Here is a 24,607-nt window from a genome sequence, read left to right on the forward strand (position 1 = left end):
CAAGATTAGGTCCAGCAAATTGAGGTTACTGAGCTACCTTCTTCATTAGTGTGGATATGATTCTTCAGAAAAAGATACTTTTTTTAAAGGAGAGAGATGACAAGGTAGAGGAAAATATTTAGTAGCCCTAATAGGTAGTCTTGTTAGAAGCAACAGCAAATCTTTTGCCCCTCAGAAGCTCTAAGTGATATGAGGACCAGAGAAATAACAGGAAGGAATGTAATTGCTAATCCCACAAATGGGACATTAATTTTAGCATATGCAGAGTATTTTAGAAGGAGGGATGAGTAAGTAGATAAAACTGTAACAACTTTTCTTGTAAAGTGAAATGACAAATTAAGGTAATTGAAATTAAGGAAATGATGGGTTGGGTAAGGGAACTGGGATGATTCAGTACATTACTCTTGTCTGAACTTGGAAAGGGAAGAATTCAAAAAAAGAATGATAAATAGAAAATAACAACAAAAAACCCAAGGAAATTGGAGTTGGGCAAGGTTATGGAATATATCATAAGAAAAACAAATCACAGAGACTTTGTGCAAACTCAAAGAGGGGAAAAATAATAGAAAAAAGTTAAATGGAAGAAAACAAAAATATAACAATTGTAACTATAAATGTGAATGGATTCATTTCCCCAATGGAAAAAAAATATAGTAGAGAAGAATGGATAACCCCCCAACAATTTTTTCTTTTTTAAATTTAATTTATTTAATATTTTTAGTTTTCAGCACTGATTTTCACAGGAGTTTGAATTACAAATTTTCTCCCCATTTCTACCCTACCACCCACTCCAAGATGGCATATATTCTGATTGCCCCATTCCCCAGTCAGCCCTCCCTTCTGTCACCTCACTCTCCCCACCTCATCCCCTTTTCCCTTACTTTCTTGTAGGGCAAGATAAATTTCTATGCCCCATTGCCTGTATATCTTATTTCCTAGCTGCTTACAAAAATTTTTTTTTGAACATCTTCTTTTAAAACTTTGAGTTCCAAATTCTCTCCCCTTTTCTCTCCCAACCCACCCTCCCTAAGAAGGCAAGCAATTCAGTTTAGGCCACATGTGTATCATTATGCAAACCCTTCCACAATATTCATGTTGTGAAAGACTAACTATATTTTGTTCCTTCCTATCCTATCCCTCTTTATCCAATTTTCTCTCTTGACCCTGTCCCTTTTCAAAAATGTTTGCTTTTGATTATCTCCTCCCCCTATCTGCCCTCCCTTCTATCATCCCCCCTTTTTGATCTTCTTCCTCCCTCTTTCCTGTCCCCCAACGATTTTCAACAAAATGCATGAAAATATATGTATGCCTGCACTGTAGAAATGACTGGACAAAATAAAATTTATTATATGTTAAGTGACTTCAAAAAAGCAAGATTGTTCAGATAACAATAAAAATAACAATTTTGAAAGGAAAATAGAGAAAATAGGTCATAAAGACACCCTAAACATCATGTAACACATGATATGCGATACATATATAATACACATGTATATGTACATATGTACATAAATACATACATAAATACATAAATGCCTATATAGTCACACATACCATATAAGTTCTAAAAAGATAAACTTAGGACTTCAAATAGACATAGATAATAATATGTTAATGGTAAGAGTTTCTAATATTATTGTCTTAGAGCTGTATAAATCCAACATAAATGTTAAAAAAGGAAAACAATGTTGAATAGGTTATTCAGAAAATTAAATCTAAAAGACCTATGGTGATTTCTTAATGAGAATATGAAAAAAAATATACATTTTTCAGCATCCCTGATAATCTTAGAAGATTGAACAGGCAAAAGTAAAAACAGAAAAAAACATATTTTTAGAGACTATGATGCACTAAAATGTGTAAATAAAAGAAATATTGGCAAAAAATTCATCCTTAGTGAATGTTCAATAAAACATCCTGAATTATGCATGGATCAAAAAACAAATCATACAAAAAATAAATTATTCCATTAATGGTAATGTTAACAATAAGAAAACATCAGAACTTATGTGATACTGATAAAATAGTTGTTAAAAGAAAATTTATACCTCTGAAAACTTATGTTAACAAAATAGAAAGGAAGATTAAAGAACTAAACCTACAATTAAAGATACCTAAAAAATAAATTATCAACAACGAGACAAAACAATAAAATTGTCTTAATTCATTTCAACAAAGACCAGTAGAAAATCAGAGAACTAGATAATCTTGAAAAAAATTAAAATTCCCAGTAAACCAATAAACACAACTAAGAACAGTTTTTTGTTTTGTTTTGTTTTTTGTAAAAACTAACTTCCGGGCTAAAGCTCCACAGGCTCCAGCTGGAGGACCTGCATGACTGTAAGTAGCTCATTCCAATAGTTGGTAGGGGGCAGTTTTTCTTATGAGACAAAATTGTCAGACCTTTGATCCTTTGAGGGGAGAGGAGATCAACATCACCGTGCCCAGAGTTCAAGAGCGTAAACTTAGAGCATTTCTGAAGTCAAAGTTAGAAATACAAAAAGAAAACATATCTAGGGAAAGGGCAAGGAAATGTTGTCTAAATCCAGGAACAACAGGTTCTAAGCCAAGGACATCCATATAGAACTAGGTCAGAAAAACAGTGCTTGGTTGGGGATAGTGCAGGGATCCAATGTGTCTGAAATCTGTCTCAACAAATTGTTTCTTAGCCTCCGGTACAACTTGTTATGGCTTGCTTGCTACACCCTCTCTCTTCTCTTAGCTGAAGAAAACAGCTGATATGGGTTCTGAAGTAAAGGACCCCTAAGCTTTAACATATGGCATTTCCCAGGATATATGTATATAACTGGGGACAACTCAAAGTATTTGACATTAAGCAAAGGAACAAATGTTTAATTTTAATTTTAGACATCAGAAAATTGGTGGAGAGATTTTTTTTTTGGTATTGCATGAGCTGAAATCACTCTGACATAGCAGTCATTTAGTATGCCTACTCGTGTGATCAAATGAGTACAAATGCGATCTAAGACCATACATATATGTATATGTGTATATATATACATACACATATATTTGTAAATAAGTTTGAATTGAGATGAAAACTATATGCTAATTGAATACTGAATTCAAATAATTTCAACTCAATTCAGTAAACATTTATTAAGTTTTTACTATGTCTAAGACATTGTGCTAAGGGTTTGAGATACAAAAACAAATAAAAAACAGTCCTTTCTCTCAAATTGTATATTCTCTACTGGGGGATGGGTGGTACGGCTATAATAAATACAAATCATGTACAAACACAAAGTAGCCCAAAATGGAGAGAAATAATAGCAACCACTGGGATTAGACCAGTATAAGAGAAGGCACCTGAGCTATACTTTGAGGGAAACTCAAGATTCTACAAGTTGGAGGTGACGAAGAAGCATATTGCTGACATCCGTGACAAAGGCAAGGGGTGAAATGTCGTTTATGAGGAAGAGCTAGCGAGCACATTTGGCTGGGATGAAAAGTTCGGGGAGGGAGGTAATATAAAATAATAGTAAAAAAAACTAGAACGTATTCAGATTGTGGAAGATTTTAAATGTCAGGCCAAAGATTTATACTTTATCATCGAGACCATCAGAAACCATTGAAATTTTTTGAGAAGAAATGCGACAGGGACAAATCTGTTTTAGAAATATCAATCTGACAGTTGTGTTGAGGTTAAAGATCAAAGAGGAAGAAATTAGGGAAACTGATTAGGAACTATTGCCGTAGTCCTGGTCCGTTAGATTGTAAACTCCTTGAAAGCAGGGGTGGTCTTTTGCCTCTTTTTGTATCTCCGGAGCTTAGCACGGTGCCTGGCACATACTAAGTGCTTAATAAATGTTCATTGATTGGGTCCTGAACCAGGGTAGAGTCTGTCAGTGATAATGATAGTGATAAATAGATAGATTAAAAAAGTGTTGTGAAAGTGGGATGAGATTTGGCAACTGACTATTCTGATGGAGAGGAAAGAGTAGAGAATAGTAGGGAGCCTGAGTGAGTGGAAAGAAGGTCATTTTATTAGTGAAAATGGGGAGATTTGGCAGAGGGATGAGGAAATGAAAAGGAACTAAAAAATTAAGTTTGAGCTAAAAAAATCAATGAGTCAACAATTTTTTATTAAGTGATTACAATATCAGGTTCTGTTCCTGATACTGGGAATATAAGTACAAAAAAAAAAAGAAATAATCCCTTCCAAAGGAGCTCACATTCATCAGGGCTGGGGTGGTGTAGAGGTGGGAGACATGTAAATAAACATGTAAATATAGCATACATCATAAAGTGACTAAATATCAACAAATGGAAAGTAGTTAAGTACAAGGTAGGTCAGGATGGAGGGTACTAGGAATTGGGAGGATCAGAAAAATGCTTGTGCTATAGATGGTGTTTGAGTTGCATTTTCAAGGAAGAGAGGGACTCAGTGAAATGGAAGTGAAGAGGCAGTGCATTCCAGAAATGTGGGACTGCCAGTGCAGAGGAAGAAAGTGTTGTGTGTGATGAACAGAGAGAAGGCCAGTTTGGCTGGATCAAAGAATGTATTTGGGGAAAAAATGAAGCTAGAAAGATAGGTTGGAGCCAGTTTGGATGTGGCTTTAAATGCTAATCAGAAAAGTTTATGTTTTCTTTTGGAATTGTTTGAGTAAGACAGTCACATGGTCTGATAAGCATTTAATGAAAATTACTTTGGCAGCATGGTATAGGATGAATTGTAGCGGTGAGGGACTGGAGGCAAGACCAGGTAGGAGGTTCTTGCAATAATTTAGATGAGCGGTAATGAAGGCTTGAACTTAGGTCACAGCTTTGTGAGTGAGAAGGAGTAGAAGGAGAAACAAGTTGTGAAGGACAGAATGGCATGATTTGGCAGTTGATTAAATATATACCCTTGAATTTGGAAAAGGGAGTGTTAATAAGAAAAGGAGGGAAGGAGTAAGAAGAAAGGGGGGAAATTATGCCTAATTGCAGATTCCACCCACTACCACCCAACTTTCACTTTAAATGTTAATTTATTGAGTTGGAAGTTGTTTTAGGAGAGCTGTGTTCTGCTCAAGTTTCAACAAGCAAGGGTTACATTTTACATGGGTTGGCTGGGAAAAGTAATTGGAAAGGAAGTTGCACAGAAAGAAGGGTTGTAAATGCCTTCCTAATTTTCCCAGTGTTTGCTATACAAGGGCAAGTCAAGGAGGATAGTTTTTCTTTCATCCAAAATTTGGAAAGTAAATAAAATGCACGTTTTTTTTAAGAAAAAAATTGTTTGAACTTAATTCAGTTTAAGCAAGCCTTTATTATGCAAGAAAGTGACACTTTCTTCTTGCACAAATCTCTGTTTTCATGCAAAAATTGTTTCAGAAACGCTCATGCACAGATGCGAGCTTGCACATTTTAAAACTGTTTGTGAAAGCATGGGGGTGGGGTTGGGAGGGATGAACAAAACATGCTTGTTTCAGTAAGTGTTATTGTTTAGGTAACTGATGACTTGAAGTCCACAAAAGGATGTGGATTCCTAACTTTGGTGATGTCCCATGGTTTTTAAGAGGAGTTCTTTTTGAAGTAATGACCACGCACACAGCAGGTGCTGAGGCACTGAACAGCAGGCGGGCACTTTCCATGTTTTGACAAGGGTGCCCTTCTTCAGTAGCAGAGACAGAAGAAACATTTCCCATAACCCTTTCTACAGTGTGCATTCTGAAAATATTTATTGGTTCTAAGTTTGGAGGAATTCTCACTGCCCTTTGATGTCTCGAGTTTGTCCCAGGGTTTAGAGATTTGGTTCTGAACACCTCAGACAACTGTGCATAGTTCAAGTTGAAGAGTCAGCATGGCATTGTTTCAGGCTCAAGTTCTATTTGGTAGTTTAGTTTCTGATCGATATTGAGCTTATTACATGATTAGACACTGTTTTGTGAATATTGTGGTGGTGGTAGAGTTTATGATGAGATTAGGTAGTACAAATATTATATTGGGCAGGGCAGGGGGCAGGGGAGAGAAACCCAGTTTATTTCTTATGAAACCGTATATTGGCTTTTATAGCCAAAACAGCTTGTTCCCTGATAGCACACTGAATATAATGGAAATATAATATATATATGTATATATGTATATATATAATGGAAATATATATATATATATGTAATGGAAAGATCATTGACATATTGGTCAATACGTGAATATTTATTAAACCTCTACTATGTGCTAGGCACTGGGGATACAGCTGTTGTGTTTGTCCTTCATTCTCTAAGAGGACCATGATATCAGGGAAATGATGATATAACTTGCAGTCGACTTGGATTTGAGTGAGGGAGGGCTGTGCTAGGTCACCAGCCTCATTTCTCCTCCAGAGCCCTCTGGGTCGAATGGCTTGATATTCATCATGATGACTGCAGATGGGCCTGTATGCATTGGGAGACCCTGGACCTCTTAGGCTAAGGTCTTTTCAGGTTCTCACTTTGAATGAGGTAATGGCCATTCAGTGAATAGGCCTCTTTAAGAAGTTAATCAAGGGATTTTTTTGAGGTTTTTTTGAGTTTTTGATTAAAGGGGATACAGAGAAAGGAATCCAAAGGTCTATGTGTCATTGGACAATTCTTTTCACCTATCTGGTCTCATCCAAGAAATGAACAGGTTGTGCTAGTTGACCTATCAAGGCCCTTCCTAGTTTCATGATATATGATAGATCTGGCTGCCATCTTCTGACCAACATTTGGTGTGTACTATATTCCACATTTCTTCTTTTTCACTCTTGAATACCTGCCACTTCTCTTGTCTTCTGCTAGTCAGCCAGTCACCACACAAGTATTTAGGACTTAGTGAGTGTCCTGAGGTGGAAAAGACAGCTAGGATACATATTCCAGTCCATCTCCTATCCCTATATCTTTGAACTGTCTGTCTTCTGGGCCTGGAAGGTACTTCTTTCTCTTCACTTCTCCCTCTTAGAAGCCCTTGTTTCTTTGAAAGCTCAGCTCAAACACCACTTTGTCCATGAAGCTTTTCCTAGTCTTCCTAGCTGCTAGTGTCCCTCCTGCCCGAAATAACTTTGAATTTATTTTGCTTGTGCCTACTTATGTACACATTATCTCTTCCTATTGCTATTTGAGGGCAGGGACTGTTTCATTTTTATCTTTGTAGCCCTGCCATCTGGCCTGAGTACAGAGAGTAATAAATGCTTGTTGGTTGCTTAATTGATATTAAAGAACACTGAATGAGTAAGAAAAAAACGTCCTGCCAGAGTGGTCTTAGCTGCCTTAAGGGAAGGACACTTACTGAAAGGAGACAGATGGGAAAGATGTGGATGAAGAGAACATCTTGTCTTTTGTTGGTCATGTTCACCCTGAACCCTCTTTCTTCTATCTCATTTCTCTCTCCTCTCTGCTACTTCTCAGCCTCAGCTTCTCAGCTATCAGTACTTTTTAACCTTTACCTTGTACTCACTGGGGTGTTTTTGTTGAATAATACCTGCTGAAGCCTTGGTTAGGAGATATTCTAATGACCTCCAGCATTAATTTCTTTTCTGCCTTTCCTGGGATCATTAACATCGTTTTTACCATTAGACAGGAACTAAACAGTTTTGACCTACTCCCTTAGCAGAGAGTAATCTAAAGGGTGACAAAAATTTAAACTATGCAAACTCTCCCAAAACGAATGGTTTCATGCTTCTTTAGAAGATCCTCTCCGACCTCTTTTTTAAATTTCTCTTGTTTTTCCTCTGGGCTACATTTGTTGGACTGAAGTTTTTTTTTTTTTTTTCTTATTCTTATTACTAACAGGTAGCCAACAACTCAGTTAGACAAGACTTCCTGTAGCCTCTAATCACCCTGAAGGCATACATGAAGATTGGGGTAGGAGCCAAGACCTAATATTACACCCCTACACACACACCTCCCTGCCCTAATTCAACAACAATACTTTCCTTCTTTCCTTCTCCTCTCTCTTTCCTCTCTCCTTCCCTTCCTTTCCCTTCCCTCTGTCCTTTCCTCCCTCTTCCCTTCCTCCCTTCCTTTCTCCCTCCCTCCATCCCTTCCTTCCTTCTTTCCTTCCTTCCTTCTTCTTTCCTCCCTTTTCTTCTTCTTTTCCTCCCATTTCTCCTTCCTTTCCTCTCATTTTCTCCCTCCTTTCCTTCCTTCCCTTCCTTCTTTCCCCCATCATGTAGATATATCAAAGTAAAATGGGATAGTCCTTTCTAGTATCAGAACATTAATTCACTTTTAGTTGCATACTTTTTTTCTTATCATAGCTTTCATTATTCTTTGCAAGATTTTGAAGAATTCATCTCATTCAACCAACTTTTGGTATTCCTTTTTTATAGTGATGTTTTATTCAGCATAATCTCATAGATAGATCAGTGGATTTTAAATGAGGAAAATGGGTTCAAACTGTACCCTTACCACTTACTAGTTATGTGACCCCAGCCAAGTCACTTAGTTTTTCCAATCCTCAATTTCCTCATCTTTAAAAAGCAGACAATAATATTCATAAGACTTACCTCCCAAAGTTGTTGTGAGAAGCAAATGAGTTAGTGCTATATAAATGTCAGAGATTATTATATCTTTCTTCCTATCTTATTTAATAGGATTGAGAGAAAATGGCACTACGAAAGTCAAAAGTCTACTATTATGCTTTTATGGTTAAACATTGTATTAGTAAGGCAAGATTCACAATATAGAGGGTGACCATGCATATGCCTGTATAGTTTGAAATCGCAAAATATAAGAGATTCTCTGTACAGAAGGCAGAAGAAGTAAAACATTTATTCAGCCACCAGAGGATCAAATCCTCAAAACAATAATTCCAATTCGACATAGCAACAATTGTGTCCCAAAACCAGTAAGTCCACTTCAATTTAACAGCAAGGAAATTAAAACACAATATCACGGCAAGGGGCTAAGCCATTGTTCCAACAATCTTGCTAGCAGCTGCGGTGGGGGTGTAAGATCCACCAACAACCAGCACCCAGAAAGCTGCCAACATAGGTTCTTTGATCTGCTTTACCAAGGAAAGTAACTTTAAGGGTTTAACAATCTCAGTTTAATCAAACATACAAATTTCATTCGCTTAGTTCAGGGGGAAAAGCCAGCACCCCAAACTTCAGAACAAATGCAAACAGAAATTACAAGTATCAACAGACAGACCGTGTCTGATTCAAATCACAATTCATAGTTACCAGAGAAGAACCAACCTCTGGGTTTCAAAGCTGGGGGGCAGTTTGCAGCTTGCCCAGAGTCTTAATACTCCTTCCATGAGTGTGCCCCAAAAGTCAAATGCCAAGCTCTCCTCAGTTATATCCAGTTTGGAGCCCTGAGGGCTCTGACCTCACCCAGGCTGGGTCTGGGAAAGTTCTCCATCTCCAGGATCACATCATATACAAATCAATGACTCCCGATTGTCTCAGTGCTGAGAAATACTCTAAGACAAAAAGGTCCCACTTTATCTGCCCCATTCAAACAAAGGCCAGAATCATTAAAGGCACTTAAGAGAAGAAAAGCAAAAAGCCCCAACTTAATTACTATTACAGCCTGTAACCTTCCCCTCTGCTAGGGCCTTCCTGTAATCACTCACTCACTTGCTTGTGTCCTCTCCTCCCCCAGTTCTGAGAGCTTGCAGTTCTGAGAGCCCTGCCAGGTCTCTCTCTGTCTCTCATCTCTTCCAGTTCTCTGTTTCTCACAGATCTCTCCTCTCTCAAAGTTCTGTCTTCTTCACAGCTCTCTCTACTCTGAGCTTAATGGCTACCCTCAGAGCATACACATATAAATATATATGTATATACCCTTCTTAGGGCTAGGGGGCTTCACATCTAATCAGCAAAAGGGTGTGGGCCTGGGGCTTAGCACCTATTTAGCAAAAGAGTGTAGGCCTGGGGCTTTGTACCTACTTAGATAAAAGGTGTGGGCCTTCCTATAAACAAGCCTCCCTTAATCAAGCTTCCCTTAACTAGCTCCACCTGAGGCCTATCAAATGGGTGAGGAAGATCTTTAATCACATTAACACCACAATGATTTTTGGATTATTTCACAAGTATTCAATGGTTATGTTTTGTAACTAAGTAAAAGTATTGGGATGAAAGCATCTTTGGGATGACATTAGTGGCAGACAAGATGGTGGGGATGATAATGATGATCAAATGAGGTTATAAATATAAAATAAATGTTAAATTACTATAGGCATACTGAATAATATTAGTTATTATAATTTAGTATCCATAATTAATATGTCCTCACACTCTAGGAGTCTAACTACTGGGTTAGATATTTTCCACATTACAGTGGAATTATCTCTTAATAACTGTCTTTTTATAGAGCTTATATAGTTTTTACCATAAAAAAGTTCTTACTCTTTACCTTGTAGAGCATCCCTTTTCTCTCTCCCAATGCCTTTTCTTTTCCTACATTTTAGTCTACTACAAAACTTTTTACATGTTCTCCTTTAAATTAGTATTAAACTCCCAAGTATTTGTTTATAAATTGTCATTTTCCTCCTTGGTTTCTATTCTATGGATTATAAGCACTCAGGAACTATGATTCCTCCCTCTTCTGCCTCAAATTTGTTCCAGACTTGAGATTTTTATATAGGGACTTATGCTGTCAAAACTCTCCCCACCTAGGCATGTTAAAATCTCATCTATAACTACCTAGTCTTTTAGAACTGCCCAGAGAATTGAAGAGGCAACTAGGTGGTGCAGTGGATAGAGTGCCAGACCTGGAGTCAGGGAGATTCAACTTCCTGAGTTCCAATCTAGCTTTAGATACTTCCTAGCTGTGAGACCCTGAGCAAGTCACTTCACTCTTTTTGTCTTAGTTTCCTCATGTATAAAATGAGCTGGAGAAGGAAATGGCAAACCACTCTAGTATTTTTTTCTAAGGTAACCTGAAACGGGCTCGTAAAGAGTCTGACATGATTGAAAAGGACTGAACAACAGCAGGAGTGGTAAAAGGTTAAGTGAATCGCTGTGGTGGGGTCATGAAGAGTGCGACGGGACTGACAATGACTGAACAGCAACAAGAGTATTGAAAGGTTAAGGGACTTGCTGTGGTCAAAGGGGTATTTTGTGTCAGGGGCAGTACTTGAACTTAGGTCTTCCTAAACCCGAGTCCCTCATTCACTTCACTATGCTGCTTCTTATGAGTCATGGCCTCAGGGTTCCAAACCCAAATGACAAAAAGGACAATATATATGTACATATGTATGTGTGTGTGTTTGTACGTGTACGTGTGCGTGTGCGTGTGCGTGTGTGTGTGTGTGTGTGTGTGTGTTGATAACTCTGGAAGAGAGTAAGGTCAATGACTTCACATAACTCTTCCTCACTTACATCCAATTTATGTACTGATCAAAAGATATCAGCCATATCATTTTACCATTTTCACCTGTCTGAAAGTCCTGTGGCAACAGGCAAGTGATGAAGCAGCAGGTCAGTCCTGCACACAGGCAGGCATGGAATCATCTTCTTACCAAAAGCATCAGTACTATTCAGCTATCCCCTAGGTGTTTGAGCATCTTTTATAGGACTGAACTGCTCACTTCCTGGTGTGAGGAAGGGATTAGGAAAGGTGCCCTAAAAATTATCTGCTTTACCCCACCCTGGCCTACTTACTGAGGCCGGCAAGGATCCTATCCCATGGTCAAAACACACACAAAAAGTGTACAAAAATTTCTGCAAAGATGATTTCCCTTATCATTGGTACATGGAATATATGCATGCTTATGGACAACACAAAATTCAGCAGCCCTAACAGATCAGTTCTTGTTGCAAGAGAATTTAGTACGTATTGCATCCAAATAGCAGCCCTGAATAGGGAAAAAAAGACTGGCAAATGAAGGCCAGCTACTGAAGTCGAAGCTGGATACATGTTTTTCTGAAGTGACTGAAGTCAAGGGGTGCACTGTGAAGCTGATGTAGGTTTTTCAGTCAAAACTAACCTAGTCAACAACTTGTGTGCCTATAAGGAGTGAATGACAGGCTTATCACAATGCCATTGCTAATTGCAGGAAAGCACCATGCCACCACCATCAGTGCATATGCTGCCACCATGATGAACCCTGATGAAGTCAAAGAAAAATTTCATGAATTTTATAACCTACAGAGCCTCCTCATCAGTGTGCTGAAAGAGGACAGGCTTATAATTCTGGGTGACTTTAATGCAAAAGGAGGCATAGACTACCAGACATGGCAAGGAGTCTTTGGGAAGAATGGAGTTGGAAACAGCAACAGCAATGGTCACTTACTACTAAAGACTTGTGGATCTCATGACCTCATCACCAACACTGTCTTCTATTTACCTAAAGGCAATGAGACTGTGTGGATACATCTTTGCAGCAAACGTTGGCATTTAATAGACTATGTCATTATAAGAAGAGACAGATGTGAGATGTGACAAAGGCAATGTGTGGCACAGAGTGTGGGACTGATTATAGATTTATCCTTTCCAATCTAAATATTTGTATTCAATAAAAGCAGTGGCCCCAAGGCCACCAGAAGACTTAATGATAATAGATAGAGAACTTCTCCGTGCATGAACAGTTTGTTGCTAACTTGCCATTACTGCATCAAAGGAGGCATTGTGCTCTATGAGCTGAGCAGAATTGTATGAGATGCACAAATTTAGAGACATCACTACTCCAACTGTTCATATGGGCTATTTGTGCCTTACCTGTGGTAAAGCATTCCACACTTGTAATGGTCTGATCAGCCACAGTTAGACAGACTCTAACTTGACTCCAACATAGTGATGTCGTTTTGGTGCTCTTCAAGAACAAAGGATAACAACCAACCAACAATATATACATGAAAGAAAGCCTCCGGGCAAGTGTCTTTTTATAATGTTGGCAGTCAAAAAGTTTATTCGTGGGCAAGCTAGAGAGTAAGTTGGAGAAAAACAATTGAATAAACAATTTAAAGTAAAACTCAGTCTCATGACTCCACTAGAGATATAACTACATGCATTTTGTTCTCCATCCTCTTTTTGTCTTTGTTGAATCCTATGCAAAAAGGAATCTTTGGGAAATTAGGAAGCCCCATTGACTTGCTGCTTAGCATCTTCTATATGTTAAAGTACCACTTACAAGTCCGCATCTGTTTTTGTTAGCATAAGTACCAGGCTCGAATACAGATATACAATGGATCACTTATGGTGTTCTGGGACATTCTTTTCCCTTGCTTTATGCTTCTTCTGTATTTTCCTCATTGCAGAACTCTGGAAAAGTAAATATGGTATGTCAGTGTTTCCCATAGATGTCTGAATGTGATTCACAAGTCAGACCCTATCATGCTCTGGGGTCGAGACATAGAGGACATGAGGGGCAAGGTCTGAGTAGTAATGACATGTCCTGCCAATTTGAACTAAAAGCTATTTGTTTAATCTTCTGGAAAAAGATCAACCTTGTAATACTTGAAAATAATAGCCCAGAGCGGGCATGTTAAATGGCACTTAAGACCAATTTTCAGACCTGATTCTTCCTTTCTGGATTTTATTCTAACGCTACTAATCTTAGAACTGTGACTTGTTAAGTCATAGATACTGTTAGTGCTTGAGGAAAAATTAAAAAAAGGTCAAGTCTATATTCTAGAATGAAGAGCTATTATCACTTTGTCATTATCATCATCACCCAAGACCAAATTCCTTGTGAGTCAAATCGTAACCCACATTGCTATAGCATTTTAAAGTTTAAAAGGCACTCTCCTTACAACAAACATGTGGGGTGGAGATTGTTAATGTCATTACCTTTATTTTTACAAATGAAGACATTGAATTCCCATAGTCTCTTAATAGAAACATCCTGGGCATGAAATGAACCCAGGTCTCCTCAGTCTAAACCTCATGCTCATTTCACTATCCCACATATACAAATAGCCACATTATAGTTCAATATAATATTGCTCAGAAACAAGTGAGTCACGATGTATACTTTGGATATCTGTACCATTTGCTCATGTTTTGTTAAAATTATCCTACTTCACAGCCCTATTTTCCTTTTCTGCAGGTTGAACCAGTAATACAGAAAGGCCATGAGAGCCTAATACACCACATTCTCCTCTACCACTGCAGTAACAATTTTAACGAGAGTGTTTTGGATTATGGCCATGAATGTTATCACCCCAACATGCCAGATGCTTTCCTGACCTGTGAGACTGTGGTCTTTGCTTGGGCCATTGGTGGAGAGGTAGGATTAATAATTAAAGAGCCTACCATTTGTCATCAATATGTAAGCACTTTCTGCATCTCTAAGGAATGACATCTCTAACACACATTGCCTATTTGGCTTTGGAGAATCAATGCACAACGTTGAAAGAGAGCTAGGTCTTGGTGTCAGGAAGACCTCGGTATACATCCTACCTATTCCTCATAGAAGCTGTTACACTGAACAAGTTACTTAACCTCTCATTCATCGTAGGCAATTCTCTAAGACTTCAAGTAGCAGCATAGTTGTTGATCTGACTTGATAGCAGTTTTCTCACTCAGAACTGTCTACAACAATGAAATAATGGTTCCTGATCCTCACCCCTTAAGCAAATAAATAAACAAAAATGGCTTTCATCTCTCCTTTATTCCTAGAAAATAATTATTTTATCAAGCCATTTAATTTTGTTTTTATGGTTTTAAATATTTGATAATTCTGGAATTTCTTTGAAAATGGAAAATTTGTGGATTAAAATTAAAGCTTTCAATAGGGAACATGTTATAGTGATTTACATAAATCTCAATTCTTAGGGATTTTCATATCCTCCTCATGTTGGCTTGTCCCTGGGTACACCATTAGATCCCAACTACGTTCTTCTGGAAGTTCATTATGATAACCCAACATATCAGGAAGGTGAGTTTTCTTTTTTTATATATCTTTTCCACTTCATGTTTAAAAAATGATATTTTGTGAATCTTCCAAAGGCGCTTACTAGGAATTCAGACAAAAGAACAGCGCTGTGCTTCCAGGACAATTTTGTGGAATTGATTTAAATCTGTACCCTGCAATTCTGTTATGGTGTGGAATATCACAGGCTATGCTTTGTGGCATACTATGTAAGTCTTTTAGGCATCCTTGTCCTAGAAGAATTCTCCAAATGAAGTAAATATACAAATTATCATTTATTACATTGTAAAATGGAAATATTTGTGTCAACTAGCATGTCATTTTTCACACTTGGGGCAAAAATTGTAAAGATTTCCTTTAAAATCTAGTAAGACTATCTTTGGGGCAGCTAAGTGGCACAGCAGATAGAGTACAGGGCCTGGATTCAGAAAGACTCATCTTCCTGAGTTCAAATCTGGCCTCAAATACTTTACTAGTTGTGTGACCCTGGGCAAGTCACATAGCTCTGTTTGCTTCAGTTTCCTCATTTGCAAAGTGAGCTGGAGAAGGAGATGGCAAACCACTCCAGTATCTTTGCCAAGAAAACTCCAAATGAGATCTCAAAGAGTCTGACACAGCTGAACAACAACAAAAGACTGTCTTTAATCACTTAATTTACTTTTGAAATCCATCAAAGATAATGAGGTTCAAAGAGAGTTTTTTTAAAATCAAAATAAATAATACCTTAAGGCTAATTGAAGAAAAAAAGAGAAGAAAACACATATTGTTTTGCCTTCCACCTAAAACAAAAAAGGCATCAAGATGCAGTGCCCTGAAAAGAAGGCCAACTAAAAATCTGCTATAGCTATTTGTTCTGCTGGCTTTTTCATACTGAATCTATTCTCCATCCTTCCCTAGGTTCTCTCACAAAATGAATTTGAAGAATTTAAAAACAAATCTTCCCTTAAATATGAAAAACTGTTTTAAAAATCATATTATTAATCAATCATAGGAATAATGTTTCCCTTTAAGGAAAATGCAATAGTGGCAGGAACAGTAATATTAATGATTGTACTACTTAACATTAGCACGCGTCATATATTATGTTAATGTAGGACTTTTAGCTTTCCAAAGAACTTTCATAGCTATCCTCTTTTGCTCACTGTAACAATTCTTCATAAACAGTATAAGCACTTTGTAAATTAGCGATTTGATGTAAATGAATTTTTCCTCTATTACCTGATAGAATACATAGCAAATCTAGGGGTTTATGCTACTTTTTTTGTTTTCTTTACTATATCCACTTTACCATTAAGAGTTAATGAAAAAGTGGAATATGAACTTTTCTATCAGTTTAGGTGAAGAAAGAATTCTGATCTTTTAGTTTTGTTAATTTTTAGACATTCATCATTTTACTAATATTTGGGGCATTTGGCATTTTATCTTTCTAAATGTATTTTTCTAGGGATTTGGATCGTCCGTGGCTTGGAGCCTTCACAGCTGCTATGTGTCTGCGGCTCCCCTCCCCAAATAGGGGGCTCTGAGTTCTGGGGATGCAGCTGTAGAAAGCTGGAAGCAACCTCCCCTAAAGCACAGCTGTAACTGTGCCCTCTGATTAGCCACATTTCTTGCCCTAAACTTGATACCAAATAACTCATCCTTAGGGACTCCCTGTTGTAGTGATTCTCACTAACTGACCTTTTACTTTTTATCCCTTTGAATTTTATATTGAGTGGTGGCTCTGTACATGAATAGAATTAAGGAGTTTGTGCAAAAAGTAGAACACTTCGGAATGTTGCCCCTATAGTGGCTGGTGGTCTGCCTAAACCTTCCCTCATGTATGACTATGTGTTTCTCAGGGAAATGTTGTAAAAATTAGTTCAGGAGAGATTTTTTTTTCTCTGTCTTCAGAAGAATGTAGATCTCTGGTGATAATTCCCTTGGTCCTTGCCAGGCTGTAGGTAACCAAAAGGAGTATAGGGAAGGTCTAGAGTGGTCAATTAGCAGACCCACAGCTTATAAGAACTGGTTGCAAACTAAACTGACCAGATCAGTATTTGCCAGTAAGATTCTAAGGCCTCATCTGTCTCTAAGAGGAAATAAGTAGAACACGCACATGAACTTTCATATAAAAAGAAAACAAAAGGTACTAATGTATTATTACTTTGAGAATAATTTTGTTTAGCTAATGAATTATTGACTCAATTCACTAAATGATGCAATAGCAGCTAAAATATTTTCATTTCAAAAGGAATTGACACAGTTTCTAAAATCATAAAACTAGTAATTTAAAACTCATTAGAACTATCAGTCTACTGATATTTTCTGCACCTTCTTTTTATTATTTTAAAAGATGTTTTATTGATTCTCTTCATATATATATACACACACATATAGTGTGTATGTGTATATAGTGTGCATATATGTATGTATATATATACACATATGTCTGTATATATGTATATGTGTCTATATATGTATATGTGTATATATGTTTGTATGTGTATATATATGCATATATATATATATATATGTATATATATATATATATATATACACCTAGCACTTAAATCAACAAGCACTTACTTTTTCTCCCACCACCAAACTCCAAACTGAAGAAAAAACAAGACCCTTGTAACTAATATGCATAGTCAAACAAAACAAATTCCCACATTGGCTACATCCAAAATATATCTTATTCTGCACCTTGAGGTAACTAGGTGGCACAGTGGATAGAGTACTGGATTTGGAATAAGGAAGATCTGAGTTCAAATCTGGCCTCAGACACTTGCTACCTATGTAACCCTGGGCAAATCATTTAACCTCTCTTATCCTAGGACCTATCTCACAGTTACCATCAAGTCCTCCTGGCATTTATTACCCATCTTCCAGGCACTGGTTAAAAAAAAAAAGAAAAAAGAAGACAAAACCAGTCCCTGCCCTCAAGATGGTCACAATTTAATGGGGGAGGGAGGGCATGCAAACAACTATGTACAAACAATCTGATGGGGAGACAACACACAAAATACATGCAAACAAAATATATACAGGATAAATTAAAGATAATCTCACAGGGAAGGCACTAGCTTTAAAGAGGATAGGGAAAGGTTTACTGAAGGCAGGATTACAGCTAAGATTTAAGACTTGTAAGAATCAAATGAGATAGCATATTAAAGAATTTTACAAAACTGAAAGCATCATATTAATATGTGGCTATTATTGGCTAACTATTGAGTTTATCACTTTCTATCAGAAGATGGGTAACATGCTTCGTCACTGGTCCTCTAGAAAGCTCAATAATTTAACCTTCATTTAAAGAGTAAAGAGACATGCCAGCTTAACACAGTTAAAGAGAAAAGATGGGGTTGGGGGATATTCTCTTCCTCTTAGAAATTTGATTTAACCTTTCCAGTCAGTTGCTCAGGAGTAGTTCTGGTTTTCCTTGAGGAATATACCTTCTACTGCAGATTCAGATTATAAACTCTCCTTGTAATCAATTATCAGGAGGGCTGCCCTGACAGGGAAAGAGATCCCTTAGAGGCAAGATAAGAAAGCTAAAATAAGGGGTGTATTTGTTTAAAATTCACAAACTCAAAAAGTTTTAATTAAAAATCAATAAACCAAAATTACTCGGTGGAAAGGTACACCCTATGAAGGAAAGCCATTGCATTGATCAGAGTTCTTGAATCTTTCCAGTTTATTTGTCTTTGCAATATTGTTGTTATTCAATGAATTGTTCTCTAGGTTCTATTTACTCTAATCTGTATCAGTTCATACAAATATTCCCACATTGGTCTGAAATGATGACTTTTTGTCATTTCTTATAGCCCAATGGGCTTTACATTCATATGATACCAGAATTTTTTCAAACATTCCTCAATTGACACCCCTCCCCTTACTTTCCAATTCATTGCCACCACAAAAAAAAGAATCTCCATAAATATTTTTGTATATATGAATCCTTTTCCTCTTTCTTGGATCTCTTTGGGATATAAGCCAAGTACTAGTATTGTTAGGTTGAAGGGTATCCACAGTTTAAGAACTTTGGGGGTGTAATTCCAAATTGCTTTCCAGAATGGCTACACTAATTCATAGTTCTTCTAACTGTGCATTAATGAATCATTTCATATTTGTCATTTTCTTTTTTTTATCTTTGCAAGTCTGATGACTGTGAGATAGAACCTCAGAGTTGCTTTGATTTTTCTTTCTTGGATTGTTAGTAATTTGGAGCAGTTTTTCATATAGCTGTTGGATTTTTTCCTTTGAAAATTCATCAATGAAACTTTCCATTAAATCTCTCCCCATCCCTACCTCCACCTCCATCCTCATGACTCCCCTACAGTGATATGTGATACAGTGACTATGATAACAAATATCATAGTCAAGCAAAACTAATCAGCTTATTAGCCATGTCTGAAAATACATGCTCATTCTGTACCACATCTCTTTTAAGAGGCAAGAAATATGCTTCACCATCAGTCTTCTGAAGTTATTGTAGGTCACTGTACTGATCAAAGTTTTAAAATCTTTTACCATCATTTTCCATTACATTTTTTGCAAACAATCTATTATTTTCTTAGTTCTGCTTATTTTACTCTATATCCTGTACACTTTCTTGACACTGTTCTCTTGGTTTGTCTCTTATGAGTCTAACCACTTTTTCTCACTTTCTCAGTCCTTGTTGAATCAGCATACATATCATGACCACTAATTGTGAGTATACCCCCAAAGCTTTGCCTTAGTTCCAATACTGCATAACCAACTATTAAACATTTCAGATTGGATGTCTCATAAATGTTTTAAAAATTCAACATGTTCAAAATAGAACTCTTTATCTTTTTGCCTAAACCCATGCTCCTTTGAATTTTCCTATTTTTATCCCCAGCACTTAGAACCATACAAAGCAATAAGTACTTAATAAATAGTTGTTTGATTTATTGATCAGTTCATATGAATTTTACAAAGTTTTTCAGGATTCTTCACATTAGCCATCTTATATTGTAACAATATTCTATTTGATTCATAAATCACATCTTTAGCCAGTTCAATATTGCCACAATAAAAACTCTGTGTGTTTTTGTGTGTATACCCTTTCTTTCTGTCTTTGATCTCCTTGAGGATATATGCCTAGTGATGGTATTGCTGAATCAAAAGGCATGTACAATTTTTAGAGACTTTTTAGTCACTAAATTGTTTTATGAATAATTGGATTGCAAGATTGTGGATTAAGAGCAGCCACCCAGCTGAACTCTCCCAACACTCCCCTCCAAACAACTTTAAAATATCACCCCAAATCAAATTTTGGAGTTGCAGAGCCAATAAAAAGTCAGTGTGAGATATTTTTTCAGCCTAAGAAAACTTAAGAGGTAGTCAGGGTAAGTCTCTAACACTGAGGTAGAGGTCTGGTGCCGGTCCAGACCTCACACATGTGCTGGGACAACAGTGCCCACAGAAGCTCTGGTAGCAGCTTTGGGAGCTCTCAGCCCAGAGATGGTAACGGAGTCAGACAACTGCTCAGGAAGAGATTACAAAGGACCCCCTTGCTCTCAGTGGGTACAGCTGACAGTGATTGGCAACTCTATTGCCCATATATAGTTCTAGGTCACAGTTCCAGGGTAGAGAGGAGTGTTGGTGGGGTCAGTCACAAGGGAGCAGGGACTCTGGTCATTGTACCAAAGGAGAGGGAAGCACTTGTGTGTGCAGCTGCAGAAGACTAGGGGCATTTCTTTGGTAAAGACTAGAGCACAGACCAGGAGAGCAGTGATCACACCCCTCCCAGGATCGATCTCACCACCTTGGAAGCACCAAAAACTAGCAGACCCCCAGAACTATCTGTGAAAATAGTGGCACAAAAAGCTTGAATCTGGGGAAGGTGCCTTCCCACCCAACTTTACCATAAAGATCAAAGTCAATAAATAGGCTGGAAAAATGAGCAAACAACAACAACAACAACAAAAAAAAACAAAGAACTTTACTATAGAAAGCTACTACCATGGCAGAGAAGACCAAAACTTTAACTCAGAAGACAACAATATGAAAACATCTACAAAAAGTCTCAAAGAAAAATGCTAATTGGACCCAAGCCTAACAATAATCCCTGGAAGAGTTAGCAAAAGAGATGAATGATAGAGGAAAAATTCTGAAAAGAAATGAGTGTGATTCAAGAAAATTGTGAAAGGAGAATTAATAGCTTGGTAAAAGAGGCACAAAAATACTAATGAAAATAACACTTTAAAAAATAAAATTGGCCAAATGTTAAGAGGCACCAAAATTCACTGAAGAAAAGAACTCCTTAATACGCAGAATAGGCCAAATGGAAAAAGGTACAAATTCTCACTGAAGAAAATAATTCCTTAAAAATTAGAATTGAGCAAGTGTAATCTAATGGCTCCATGAGACATCAAGAAACAATAAAACAAAGTCACAAGAATAAAAAAAAATAGAAGAAAGTGTGAAATATTTCATTGGAAAAACAACTGACCCAGAAAATAGATCAAGAAGAAATAATTTAAGAATTATTGACCTACCTGAAAGCCATTATCAAAGAAACAGCCTAGATATTATATTTCAAAAAAAATAATAATCAAAGAAAACTGCTCCAATACCTTAGACTCAGAGAGTAAAATAGGCATTGAAAGAATCCACCAATCACCTCCTGAAAGGGATCCCAAAGTGAAATTTCTCAGGAGTATTATAGCCAAATTCCAGAGCTCCCACATCAAAGAAAAAAATTACTTCAAGCAGCCAAAAAGAAACAATTCAAATATTGTGGAGACACAGGATCACACAGTTAGGATCCACATTAAAGGAGTGGAGGGACTGGAATATCATATTTCCAAATGCAAAGTAGTTAAGAATTAAAACCAAGATTCACCTACACAGCAAAACTGAATGTAATCCTTCAGGAGAAAAAAATGAATACTTAATGAAGTAGAGAGCTTTCAAGCATTTCCAATAAAAGGACCAAAGCTGAATAGAAAATTTGACATTCAAACACAAAGACTCAAGAGAAGCATAGAAAGATAAATATGAAAGAGTAGTCATAAAGGACTCAAAGTTAAACTGTTTGCATCCCTATATGGGAAAATGACACATATAACTCCTAAGAACTTTATCATCATTAGGAAAGTTAAAGGAGTTTACATAGACAGAGGGCATGGGTGGGAGATGATTATGTTGAAATGATTTCAAAAAAATTAAGGAGAGAGAAACAGGGATGCTCTGGGAGAAGAGGGAAGGGAAGGGAAAAATATCAGAGGTACACAAAGAAGTTGTGCAGGCTGTGCTTGAATCTCACTCAAAAAAACTATATATACATATATATGTGTGTGTGTATAAATATATGTATGTGTGTATATATATATATATATATATATATATATATATATATAGAACTGTAACTTAATCGGGAAATAGGAGGGGAAGGGGATAAGGGAAAAGTGAGGAATGATAAAAGGGAGGGCAGATTAAGGGAAGCAATGGTTAAAAGCAAAATAGACTTTTGAGGAGGAGGAAACTAAAAAGAAAGAGAAAAAGAAACAGAAGATAATGGGATGGAGAGAAATGCACGGTTAGTAATCATAACTGTGAGTGTCATAAGTGATGTTAACCCATAAATGGAAGTAGATAGCAAACTGGATTAGAAACCAAAATCCAACAATATGTTGTGAACAAGAGACACACTTGAAACAGGAAGACACACAAAGGGTTAAAATAAAGGACTGGAGCAGAATCTTTTATACTTCAGCTGAAGTAAAAAAAAAAGGTGGGGATAGCAATCATGACCTCAGACAAAGCAAAAGCAAAAATAGGCCTAATTAAAAGAGATGATCAGGGAGACTACATTTTGCTAAAAGGTATCATAGACAATGAAGTAATGTTGAACTGAGTCAAATTTGTAAAAACAAGAGCTATTTCCCAATTGATAAATCATCAAAGGATATGAATAGGCAGTTTTCCTAAGAAGAAATCAAAACTATTTATAATCATATAAAAATGCTCTAAATCACCATTGATTAGAGAAATTCAAACTAAAACAACTGCGTATGGCTTCATATCTTCAAAACTGACAAATGCTGGAAGGGATGGGGAAAATATGTTCATTAATGAATTATTGGTGGAGTTGTGAACTGAAAAACAATTTGAAACTATGCCCAAAGGGCTACAAAACTGTGCATAACCTTTGACCCAGAAATTGCGCTACTAGGTCTGTATCACAAAGAGATCAAAGGAAAAGCAAAAGAACCTATACATGCAAAAATATTTATAGCAGCTCTTTTTGTGGAGGTAAATAATTAGAAATGGAGGAAACATTCATCAATTGGGGAATGGCTGAACAAGTGGCATATGATTGTGATAGAGTACCATTGTGCTCTAAGAAATGATAAGGTGGGGTGGTTTCAGAAAAACATGGTAAGACCTACATGCATCGATACAAAGTGTGTAAGCCAAACTGGGAAATCATTGTGCACAGTACCAGCAATGTTGTTTTCATGATCAAGTGTGAAGGACTTGGCTACTCTGATCAGTACAATGATCTAAGACAATTCCAAAGGATTGCTGATGAAAAATGCTACCCACCTCTAGAGAGAGAAAACTGATAAACTCTGGATGTAAATTGAAATATTGTTTTCTTACTTTCCTTTTCTTGTTTTTTGTAAATATGTCTAATATGGAAATGTTTTGCACGATTTCATTTATAATTGATATATTGATGGGTGATGAGAGGTGATCAGTGGGAGGGAGATAATTTGGAACTCAAAATTTAAAAATGAAAGAATGCTAAAAATAAATCATACATTTGGAGGGCAGCAAAATTGGATGAATGGATATGAGGGAAAGAAACAAAATAAAAATATATGAACTCATACTAGTGATTTATTTAAATAATTTTGAAAATACAAATAGATAATTCCAAAATAACTGTAGTATAAGTACATCCAAGAGTTAGTACAGTAAGCTACACACCTTTCCCTCTGGAATTGATTTTCATAATGATGAGGCACTTAAAAATCCTGTCATAAAAGAGAAAGAGTACATTATACTCAGTATACTGTTCTCACCAAAGCAGGAAAGAAGACTAGCATTTTGGAAAGATTTTCAACGACTAATGAAATCCAGAAATGTTTTTTTTTTGTTAAACCACAATTAACCAGAACATTTAATCAAACAGAACACCACATTGCTCATTTTTAAAGAATTCCCATTAAACTATGTTTTATTGAATTAGGCAAAATACATTATTTTAAAATACTTAATAGAGTCCTTTGGGTACTTTTTACAGTCACTTTGGACTTAGGCAATTTCATAAACAGCCACATGTAGATACTTTATGAGATCAGCCTTCACACTTGAAGAATCAATGGATTTCATCATGATAGTTTATGAGGTATCAGAGGGTCCTAGCCTAACAATGAGCCAAAAAGGGAGGTGGAATTACAACAACATTGGATAGTTTTTTATAATGAACAAATCAGTTGCAGAGCAAGAGTTATTTACTCTTATTTTGAAACTATTGTGTCTCAGTTCAAAATTAAGCAGTAACTTCTTTGAATTACTCTTGGTTAAGATGACTGACCTTTAATTTAGTATTTGGTCTTCATGTTAGAGGATCGTGGCATACCAGGTAGGTGACTCAGATTTTTCCGTAATTTACCGTGAAATTTGACAGTGGTTGAGGTAGTGTGAGGAGCAGAATAGTCTGTCTAGCTCTCCACTAATAACTGGCCTTTTAATTAGGGCTTTTCAATTCTTACAATGCTTTCATGTATTGCCAACTTTATGCCTTCATTGCAGAGTTTTCACTGCAGAAAACTAATGAACCCAGCTTAATAGACTAGAGAGTAATGGC

At 36.7% G+C, this 24,607-nt stretch overlaps 1 protein-coding gene across 1 annotated transcript in view; it reads left to right on the forward strand.

Annotated features, from left to right (window-relative positions):
* Positions 1-24,607, forward strand: part of MOXD1 (monooxygenase DBH like 1) — a 177,426-nt gene that overhangs the window by 54,782 nt on the left and 98,037 nt on the right. Inside the window, exons 5-6 of the mRNA XM_036768249.1 lie at positions 13,954-14,133; positions 14,682-14,784. Of these exons, the coding sequence (XP_036624144.1) occupies positions 13,954-14,133; positions 14,682-14,784 (283 nt within the window). The remainder of the gene's footprint in view (positions 1-13,953; positions 14,134-14,681; positions 14,785-24,607) is intronic.

This window comes from Trichosurus vulpecula, chromosome 7 (assembly GCF_011100635.1).
Source record: "Trichosurus vulpecula isolate mTriVul1 chromosome 7, mTriVul1.pri, whole genome shotgun sequence".
Classification (NCBI taxonomy): Eukaryota; Metazoa; Chordata; class Mammalia; order Diprotodontia; family Phalangeridae; genus Trichosurus; species Trichosurus vulpecula.